The 11,348-nt window shown below is 38.5% G+C and overlaps 1 protein-coding gene across 1 annotated transcript; it reads right to left on the bottom strand.

Annotated features, from left to right (window-relative positions):
- Window positions 1-9,903: 9,903 nt before the first annotated feature.
- LOC126502173 (olfactory receptor 10X1) lies at window positions 9,904-10,836 on the bottom strand. Its single transcript, XM_050143015.1, has one exon. It carries the CDS (start codon window positions 10,834-10,836, stop codon window positions 9,904-9,906), a length of 933 nt encoding a protein of 310 aa, XP_049998972.1.
- Between the last annotated feature and the right edge of the window lie 512 nt (window positions 10,837-11,348).

The raw sequence follows: 11,348 nt of genomic DNA, 5'->3' as shown, positions 1-11,348 counted from the left end.
GGTCCATATGTGGGGACAACTGAAGTCACTGGCATGTAAGGAAGACATACCAGTGGAACATAGCAGCCTGTAGCAGGCTCTGAATGTTTGTTTAGTGCTGACAGTGCTCACAACAGCACAATGAACAAAAATACCTGTATCTCTATTTACAGCTAATATAGAAAGATAATATTTTCTTTTAAAGATCATGCATCTGAAATACGGTGGGCTTGGTATAAACACAAATAATCCTGCTGTGGGAGCAAACTTCACTTCGGTCTTGTAGATCATCCATGGAAATGAGACAAAAAGTTAAGTGTTGACAGCTGACGAAAGGCAGAGTTTTTCACTATATATTTCAAAATCACACCCAATTTTGTCTGTTTATATATAGACATAGTAGCTTTGGCTTTAGGCCCAGGAATACATTCCCTTAAGCATAACAAGGTCATTTCCTACCTCTTACCACTTCTTAGCTTTTTAAGTTTTTCCTTAAATTTCTGCCCTGTCCAATAACTTTGCAGACCTTCAGAGTTTTATGACATTCCTACTTAAACATATCTCTATGAAATGAACGTGGAACCATGATAAGGTATCATATAAGCACAGTTAGAACAGCCATTCTTGAGCCAGAAAAAGAGCCAATGCTGGCAATGATGTGGAAAAAAAAATGAATCTTATTGTGGTTGTTGGGATGAGAAATAATATAGCCACTCTGGTAGACAGTGTGGAGATCTTTATTGCGATAAAACTAGATTCACCATGTATACAGCTGACTTACATGGAGATATTCAAAAGAAAATAAAGTCCACATCAGAAAGACATACTTGCATAATTATTTGTTTCTTGCTGAAATATACATAATATTTGTGGTGTTTAATCGGTTCCTTTGTTCTTCAAGACAGGACTATAGGGAACAGGGACATGGGTCACTGAGTAAAGTGTATGTGGATCAAGTAGAAGGATGTGAGTTCAGACCTCTAGGATTCATGCAGAGCTGAGAGAACACCATACTTTTGAAGAAGGAACTAAGTTCAAATCTCTAGGATCCATGTAAGGTTGGGAGAGCACCATGCTTCTGCAATCTTAGTGGTGTGTCTTCAGAGAGATAAGTGTAGACAGGGGCCACCCCAGAAGCTCATAGGTGAGCTAGTTTGGTGTTTGCATTAGTGAGCAACAAACACTGTCTCAAACAAGGCAGAAGGTGAGGACCAACATTAGAGAGGAAGTTTCCTTTGGCATATTTACATCCATAGTCACATACACAAGCACAAGCATACACACACACACACACATACAAGAAACGTAATAATTGACTGAGAAAATGTGATTATATATAATATATGTAATCATTTACACACACACACACAATGGCATATTGTTAAACTATATAAAAGAGGGAAACTACCAGTTCAGCAAAATGGAAGAAATTAGCTAGCACTGAAAGACAGACTGCATGTGCTCCTTCGTATGTGGAGCTAAAAATGCTGATTCCAAAGTAGAAGAGAATGAAATGGTGTTTGCTAGAGACAAGAAAGTAGAGGGGAAAGGGGGAAGGAGAGACTTTGGATGAGGACCTAACATGGTTTAACAGAAGCACTAGGATCTCATGTTCTGCAGAACAATTGGCTGACTGTCATTTGCAGCAACCTATTACTTATTTAATGAAAAACTTTAGAAAAAAGTTCAAAGTCTCCAAACCCAAAGAAATGTCAAAGAAAGGCTAATTATCCATCTTTCATCAATTTTTACACATTTAATCATGGGTTAAAGTATCACCCCATATTCCATAGTATGTCACCATTGGATTCAGTTGTAAAGAAAAGAGATGAAAACATTTCTATACCTGAGAATATACTTACACTAGAGAAAAATTTAAAAACATTCATTGCTTACCATTTCCATAGTTGTAAAAACATAGGTCTAAGAAATCACAGCAGGGCATTCACTATGAGACGCTGAGTAATTAAGATTTGCCAGAACTTAAGCAGCCTGGACACCTAGGGAAAGTCAAGAGCTTTGTAACCTTATGAATAATCTGAGAACTGTAAGGAGTGAAGAGGGGCCTGCATAATGACACATTTTCTTTGAGATGCTCACCTGGTCCTTTAGCTTCCTGTTCCACAGTCACTTTCTTCTTATCTTTGGGTATCTGTTAGGCCTGTTTTCCTGTTGCTTCTGGGCAGGCATAGCCTATTCCACATCCCCTTCAGCAGACCTGACAATTCATGATGGAATTAGAATAGTTTGTGGCAGGATAGGGCAGAGCTTGAGCAGTTCGGGCCCCAAAGCCAACAGTGGCGATAGTCGCCAGCTCTTATCAGCAGAACTGTCCCTCATCAGGGACATGGCCCCGTAAGACATATTGTCATGGTGACCCATGTTTCTCCAAGATGGTCCAAGTCTCATGCCTCAGGGAGAATTGTTTTCCTAGGGAACAGGTGATAATGTAAGACCTAAAGGAAGACAGAACTGCAGCGAAGTAGGGCACAACCTTCAAATGTATTGCTTTTCAAATTCAGATCTCAAAGGGCTTGGAGAGGCAAATAGCTATGAAAACTCAAGACTAGAATTCTGTTGAGGAAAAGAATAAGGAAGTCAGAACTATGGATGAATGACATCTCAGAAACTGGGTTTTGAAGAGATGATTGTCTTTGCACTTTATCATTTTTGTGCCTATTGGTTGGAGATGCACTTTTTTTTCTTTCCATAGTTCACACAAGAGATGTCCTTTCCTGATTATATTTCTATTTTCCCCAGACCTGTTTCTAGAGGAAACGGTGCTAGGATGACACATGGTATGGACCTCAGAATAACTGGTGAGGGTGGCAGAGGGGCAATTGCAGACTGCTGATGCGACATTCCCAGCCAAGGCAGTTTGAGAATGTGATGAATTCTTTCTCTCACACAACTCTGGATTTCCTGACTTGCTTCATAGGCAGGTGGCTTCTTGTTTTTGTTTTTATTTGTTTGTTTGTTTTTGTTTTTTGGCCTATTTAGGCTGTCCCAGATGAAGCAGGTTATTTCTTTTCATGCTAAAAGCACAAATCATTTATCACACCATGGTAAGGGACTAGTCAGTTGCAATAAATACATGTTCTTGATCTTCCCTACAGTAAAGAGATCTTCCTGTGACTGCAGAACAGTAGAGATGCTAACACAGTCATATACAGTTTTGGTCTCATTGGTGATAAGGAAGCTGAAAAATTCTTATCATTAAGCGAAGTGAAGCAGTGTTATTCGGGAGTTTATTATGATGCTGGTGTAAATGATCTTAAGGCATTGCTAGTTTCATAAAATGCTGAAACATAAATTGTGTGCATTGCATACTTCTTAATGGCAATAAATGACTTACTGGATTATTTACTTCAGCATAATTCTAGAGTATATTTCTTTTATATGTTTTAAAAGCTAATAATGATAATAAACAACCATGCCAGTGGAGTTTGTGTGGTTTTTATATTATACATTTTGTCAATTTTATTTGCAGTGCTGGAGATTGAACTCAGGGCCTGAGACATATTAAGCTTGTACTATAACACCAAGCTACACCCCAGTCGTTATTATTTTCAGATTTCTCATACTTGTGCATAAGGAAGGTTTTGTGTAAGTAATATGCATATTGCATCTGCAGCAGCCTCCGATAGTTTGTATTTATGATGTCTTTGATTGATCTATACAGTTATAGACCTACATAGACACTTAGAGTTACCCGATGGGATGTTTATCAGAATATGTACACCTTGTTAAATCATACACAACTACATACTTTTCAACACATTAAATGGGACTATACAGAACCAAAGATTTAGAGTTTTATCTGAGGCTATACTCAAATGGTTTTCAAACTTCCCAATGCTGTGGCCCTTTAAATACAGTTCTTCGTCTTGTGGTGGCCCTACAGCCATAAAATTGTTTTTGTTGCTACTTCATAATGCAATATTGCTGCTGTTATGAACTATAATGTACATACCTGTGATTTCTGATTGTTTTAGATGACCCCTGTCAAAGGTCATTTGATACTCAAATTGAGATTTGACCCACAGATTGAGAAATGTGAAAAGATGATGATAACTCCAGGAAGGCACAGGTAAAGCACAAGAGAAAATCAGTACTGACATATGAGTGTAAGGAAGAGGCTGATACACACCATCATTGCTTAGAAATGTTGACTTGGGTCTTAGATTTCATAATGTAATTCTGATCCTTTAATAAATGTAAAGGATCGTGTTTGATATGATTAACAGAGGAACAGAGTCAATGACAGAGGATAGGGAGATGAAGAGGACAAAGGAAAGAGGGATAATGGACCAGCGAAGGATGAATAAGAAAACTTTGAAAAAGCTATTTTGGCTGACACAAAGGATTATTAAAAGATCAGAATTTATCCAAGAGGGGGATCACAAGACTCAGGAAGGGACAACCGTCCAGTGCTCTGGAGGTTAAGGAATGACATGTTTCAAGAGGTGGGAGTATGTGCAAATGGCAGAAAGTGCCTTCAGTAATGGAGCAGCAGAACTACTTGAAGCTTCTTCTTGGAGGTGGAAAAAACACACAGATCCATTTTATTCGACATTCATGATGCCGTTCTGTGATTCCCACTGTAGGACTCAGTCTAGGATTTCCAGAGATTACCTATGTGTACTTACCTAGATCCTATATATAATAAATAGTGTTAGTGGTCTGCCATAGACCTCTCCTCACCTTCCTGTATGATTAAAATCATCTAAGATTATAATTCTGACATAATGTAAGCAATATGCAGTCATCAGTCTAAATTGTTTTAAATTTGTATTTTAAGGTATTTATTGCTATGTATATTATTTGACTGCTCTTTCCTGAAAATTTCTTTTTAAATTTTAATTGCCTTTATTTTATTACTTTTCATTTACTTTTATTTTCTTTGATGTGCATGGGTATTTTGCCTGTGTGCATGTTTGTGTATACCACATGTGTTCCTGGTACCAGAGGAGGCCAGAAAAAAGTAAACCTTTGCCACACAGCGTATCTACAATCTGAAATAACAAAACAGTAGGCAATAGCTTAAGCAAGGTAGATTTTTATTTTCTTTCACATAACTGCAGTGGTCAGCTACTCACCATTAGCCATGCTGCCTGGACTTCTGGAAGGCGGGCCACCTTTTATATGATCACCATATAAAGTAAAGAGGGTATTAGTATCACATTTTGGAGGCTATAACAACAGCATTGAAGGGTCCATCAAATTTGCCCCAAGGTGGCTAGCACTATGGAAGGAACATATGTGAAGTGAGGGATGAAAGAGAGAGATAGATGCCACATGGACATACAGGAAATAGGAAACTAGAGAGAAGCTGATACTGCTATTGGTATTGCTATACTATGCTTATGGAACTATTGTATTGCAATAGGACATGACTCTGGTAAGATAAAGGATTCATCCATTCATGGGAGTAGAACTTCCATGAATAAATTAATTTACACTAGGTTACAATTCTTCAAATCCCTCCATATCAATTCTGACATATTGAAAAAGGGGAATAAACTTTTAGAGCATAAATCTATTGGTCTAAGTCTTTTCCAAATAATAGGAGACTGTTTCATCAGGGCATTTAATTCTGTCTTTTTTATTTTGTATTTACATTTTTAATATAGTCACTCCTTAAAATCAGCAAATGGAAGTAAAGAATAAAGCATCTATCCATATTTGTGTTTTGAATTTTCATAGTTGCCTTTATCTGTAGTATCTTTTATGTAAGTTTTGAATGATATTTTATTGGTTATTAAAAATTCCATACATGTATTCCATGTATGTTGATCATATCACCTCCTACTAACTCCCTCACCTGCATTCTGGGACCTCCTAACATGTCTTCCTTCCAAACATCATGCCTTCCTTCACTTTTAAATTAATAACTCATTATGTCCAATTAGTGCTGCCCACATAGGCACGGGTGTGGGGGCTATCCACTGGGACTTGAACAAGCTACAAGAGGTGACACTCCCAAAGGAATGTGACCCTTCCTCTCCTAGCAGCCATAAGCTGACAACTTCTTAGTTATAGGTGAGGCCCTGGAAGGCCCTGCCCCATCTGTGTTGGAATTTTGATTGGCTGGTCTTGAGCAGGCCTTCTGATCTTGTGCTGGTAAACCAAGATCCTAAAAGTTCATGTGTGCAATATCCATGCCATGTCAAGATAGTAGCATTTCACAACATGTCTCCCCATCCTTGCTCTTGAATTAATTTTGTTTCCTCTTCTGCAGTGTACTCTGAGCCTTGGATCAGGTAGGTTGTTAGATGACCCATCTAAAATTGAACAAATAGCGCCACATAGTTTCTGTAGTTTGTTTCTTCCTTTTATTGAAAACACATTTTCTCACATAATATATTTGGATTAAATAGTTTCCTCTTCCTCTACTCCTCCCAACTCTTCCCTATCTTCCTTCTCATCCAGACCCACTCTATCTCTGTCTCACATTAGAAAATAAATAGGCTTCTAAGAGATAATAATAAAGTTAAAATATAATAAGTTAAAACAAAAATAACACATAAGGGTGGGACAAAACTAGTAAACAGAAATAATAGAGCCCTAGAGAGGGCACAAGAAACAGAAACCCACACATTCACATTCAGGAATCCCATAAAAATACCAAGTGGAAGGCATAAAATACAAGCCAAGGACCAGGGGCAGATCCATGCCAGCAACTGTACATGCTCCCTCAACCTTCGTGAGTTCATATAAGTTTTGATCATGTTGATTTTTTGTTTGCTTGATTCTCCATCTCCTCTGGATTTTCCAGTCTTTCTGCCTCCTTTTCAGCAGGGTTCTCTGGATCCTGATGGGAGGGATTTGATGGAGACATCACTTTTAGAGTTTTGTGTTTCAAGGTGTCTCATTCTCTGAATATTATCTGGCTGTGGGTCTCTATATTTGTTCCCATCTGCTCCAGGAGGAAGCTTCTCTGTTGACAGTTGCACAATGCACAGATCTATAAGTATAGCAGAATCTCATTAAAAGTCATTTTATTGTGACTTTTTATATACTTATTTTTAGAAAAGTATATGCTTAGTCCCCTGGAAATGAGGGCAGAGAGTGGGGAGAGGTCAAAACAGATGGTCTTCTAAAGAGATGGGGATGAGACTAGGGGACTGGGTTTGGAGGATGGAGGGATATTTGCAGTTAGTTTACCTGCTTTACTGGCCAGAATAACCTGTGGGTTACCAGGGAATACCAGTTGGAGTCAGTGGATGGGATAAAGCAATGTGTGAGGCAAAGGAAGTTTGGGGGAGAAGATCTATATGATTCACTGAAGAAGGGGGCAGGGGAGTGGAAGGGAGGCTATAGTAGATGGTCTGCTACAGCGCTGGAGATAACACTGGGGAATTGTGTTGTAAGGAATAGTTGAAGATCTGCAGCTAGCCTACCAGATTCCCTGGCTGTAGTTCCAGTTTCAGAAATTTGGTCAATTGTGAATCGCTACATTAACTACTATTCACTGTAAAAAGGAACTTCTTTGATTAAGGTAGTGAGCATCTCTATCGATGGGTATAAACATAATACTTAGAAAGCAGTTTGGCAACATGGGCATTTATCCAAACAACAGTGTAAACCTTCACCTTCCAAGTCCTACGACCTCCTCCTTAAAAAACACATTTTAGCAAGATTTAAAGTACTAAAAATGAAACCTCTCCTTTGCAATGAGTCTCTAATCCAATTCAATCCAATTGGAAAGTTCTTGGCTGCCCCATAGTTATCACACAGCATAATGCACCAGTGGGTACAGCTTGCCTCTTAGTTAAGTATTATAGCATATAATTCTTTTTTTTAATTATTTGCTAAATTTTCTCAGGCTGTAGTAAACACTGACCCTGTTTCAGATTATCTTTTTTAGTTTCCACACACAAGAGTAAATGTACACATTTTGGTCTTTTGCATACTATTTTACTTAAAATAGAATCCTGCAGCTTCAATTCTATATTTAAATGGAACATCATCTACCCACATCATGAGTGAGCAAATACTATTTATTTCAAGACATCTGCCTTCCTTGGATTGAGAAAACATAGTTTCAGAAGTAGAGATAAATTAAAAGAACATTACTTATACTTAAATGTTTTCAGCAGATTGATGGTAACACAGACCGTGGCTGCAGATATGATCTAAACACCAGTTCATGCAAAGGAAGAGTCATCATGGCAAGTACCAACCTCAATGACCCTATATGTGTGACGATTTTTATTCATTATTTCATTTGTCTTCTTAAAACATCATATAAGTACCATGTCCTTATTCATAACTTATATATTTTATAGGCATCACAGTCAATTAACTGAAAAGCTGAGAAAAGCTTTCAAGGAATTTTGTAGATTTTTGTGTCTAAATTGTGACTAAAAGGTCTCACTTCCATTGCACAATTTGTACTGGGTTTCTTTTTCTATTCCCGACTAGCTTTACCTCGTATTAAAAGTTTTATACATTTCTTACCTTGTTGATATTATCAAAAATGTTTTTTGGGCATCAAATATCTCAATATCACAGAAACTTTATTTGAATATTTATTTATATTGGCAACAGAGAATAAAAATATATTTAAATATCAAACACTTTTCAAATCACAGAGCATTCAGGTATTGGTGTCATATCTACCCATGGTAAATGTGTTCAAAGACTTCTCCCATACTTAGAATTTATTATTTAGAAGCTGTGATGTCACAGTTGGAAGAGGCCACTTGTCTGCCTGTTTGTTTCCCGGCCACCCAGACCACTGAAATAATCACACAGAACTGTGTTATTTAAACTACTGCTTGGCTCATTAGTTCTAACTTCTTATTGGCTAACTCTAAATTTTTTGACCCATTTCATTAATCTGTGTATTGCCATGTGGCAGTGGCTTACTGGCAAAGTTTCAGCATGTCTGATTCTGGCGGTGGCTCCATGGCATCCTCTCTAACATCACCTTCCTCCTCCCGTGCTATAGTCCAAGTGAATTCTTTGCTCATTAACGAATAAAAGCAACACATAGACAGAAGGACCTCTCACACCAACTAACAAAGTATTTATTAATCTGTAACATGAAGGGTCTGCTTGTTTGTGTTTCTGTCCCGCCCGGTACCCCACAACTGTTTAACCCCAAAGAAAAATTATGGAGGTCTCCATAAATTATAAGTTGATTGGCCTCTCACTGGCTAACTCTCACATCTTGATTAACCCATTTTTCTGATCTATGTTAGCCATGTGGCTCAGTACCTTTTTTCAGTGGGGCAGATCACATCCTGCTGCTTTGGTGATCTGAGCAGGAGTGGGAGGAATCAGCTTCCTCCTTCCCAGAATTCTCCTGTTCTCATTACATCATTTCTACTTCCTGTCTGGTTTTTCCGCCTATATTTCCTACCTGGCCAATCAGCGTTTATTTAAAATATGATTGACAAAATACAGACAATTCTCCCGCACCATTAATCAATCTGTGATCAGTGTGGTGTGACTACTCAACAAGTGGGTTTGTGTATTTGAGAATGTGTGCATCCATATGCATATCTATGTTTGAACAAATGGCCAGTTGTTGGGTTTTACAACATATAGCTCCTACCAGAAATAGCTCTTCTACTGGAAAGTCTAACCAAATGTCTTTCTGTGCCAGAAAAAAATTAAGACTTAATCATTAGATAATAAATATACCTGTTTGTGCAGTGATCATATTGCTGCTTAGCGTGTTGCTGCATTCCCTTTCTCACTTGAGAATGATACTGTATACCCAGAAATTGATTGGCAGAATACTCAGAGCAGCAGGGCTAGGGATAGAGAGCTTCCTGAACAAACTTAGAAAATACCTGAGAAACCTTAGATGAAAGTTCCAATCACTTGCTCCTATATCCAAGCCATTCTATGGCCGTCACAGAGCAAATGCTCCATGGATTAATGAACAACCATATATTAACAATAATAATATTATTTTTTCAGTACTACTATCTTCCTAACGATCTTTCTAAAAGCATTCTTCATATCCTTATTCCTGAGGCTGAATATGATGGGACTGAGGAAAGGGGTAATGATGGTATAAGGAACTGCTATAAGTGTATCATCTCCCCCGGAGGCTTCTGGCTTCAGATAAACAATGGATGCAAACCCAAAGTGGATGATGACCACAGTGAGGTGTGAGGCACAGGTGGAAAATGCCTTTTGCTTACCCTCAGCTGAAGGGATCCTGAGTACAGAAGAGAGGATGAAGACATAAGTCAAGGAGATGAGCAAGAATGTACCCAGCAAACCTGACACTGACATTAGTGTTACAATGAATTCTGTGAGGTCACTATCTGTGCAGGACAGTCGCACAACTGCCCTCATGTGGCAAAAGAAGTGTCTGATGAGGTTGGGTATGCAGAAAGACACCCTGAATATCAGTGCAGTCTCTATTAGAGAAATCAAGAAGCCTCCAGCCCAAGCAGAGGCCACAAGTTGTCCACATGCAACATTGGTCATAAGAAGAGGATATCGGAGGGGGTTGCAGATGGCCAGGAAGCGGTCATACCCCATCAAGGTGAGAATGATGCAGTTTGTTCCACCAAGGCCCAGGAAAAAGCACATCTGCAAGCCACAGCCAGTGACGGAAATGCGTCTGTCCCTGTCCAGGAGGTCTGCCAGCATCTTGGGGATGATAGTCAAGGTGTAGCAGGTCTCAGAGAAGGAGAGTGCACTGAGGAAGAGGTACATAGGGGTGTGGAGAGATCTGTCCACCCATGTCAATCCCATGATGGTCAGGTTTCCAGCAAGAGTGAGAAGATAGAGGCAGAAGAAGATCACAAAGAGGAAGGTCTGTATATGTGGGTAAGCAGAGAAGCCTACGAGAATGAATTCCTTCAGGATTGTATGGTTGATTGTCATTTCTTTTGTTACTGAAATATAAAAAGGAAACAGACAAAACTTTAATTCTCCTTATTCATTATTATTTTCAAATGAAATGCACAATGTGGATAAGAGAAACCATCAGACTTACAACATACAACCAATTTTCCATTTAATTTAGTAAAACTCAGCCATGTATGTAGAAGATGTGATTTCCTAATTATGCATTCATTTATGTCTTCAACAATATCTTAATTATGACTTACTATGTCATCAGAAATTTTATTTTTTCTGGCCTTAAATAAGGTTGAATATCAATTAAAAAGCCTAAAGCCATGTATGGGTGACCGCTCTTGAGCTGTTGGTTCCTGGGGACACAGAGATCTCCAAAATATTGCAGGCTATCACCATTGCTCTTGGTGAACATCCAGAACTTGATGGCAAGACCCTATTTCTAAAAACACCACATAAATAAGTCATGTGATTTAAATCTTGCTTCACAAGATGAAATTTATGCCTGTTACCAGTAAGTGGGCCCAAACTCATTGACA

This window comes from Alexandromys fortis, unplaced genomic scaffold, assembly GCF_014885135.2.
Source record: "Alexandromys fortis isolate MF-2015 unplaced genomic scaffold, M_Fortis_MF-2015_v1.1 scaffold_51, whole genome shotgun sequence".
NCBI lineage: Eukaryota > Metazoa > Chordata > Mammalia > Rodentia > Cricetidae > Alexandromys > Alexandromys fortis.
Note: the sequence above shows the minus strand (reverse complement) of the source record. Positions and strands in the feature narration are given on the sequence as shown.

Coding starts and splice junctions, on each gene's coding strand:
- LOC126502173 (XM_050143015.1), bottom strand. CDS start 10,836: ATGACAATCAACCATACAATCCTGAAGGAATTCATTCTCGTAGGCTTC.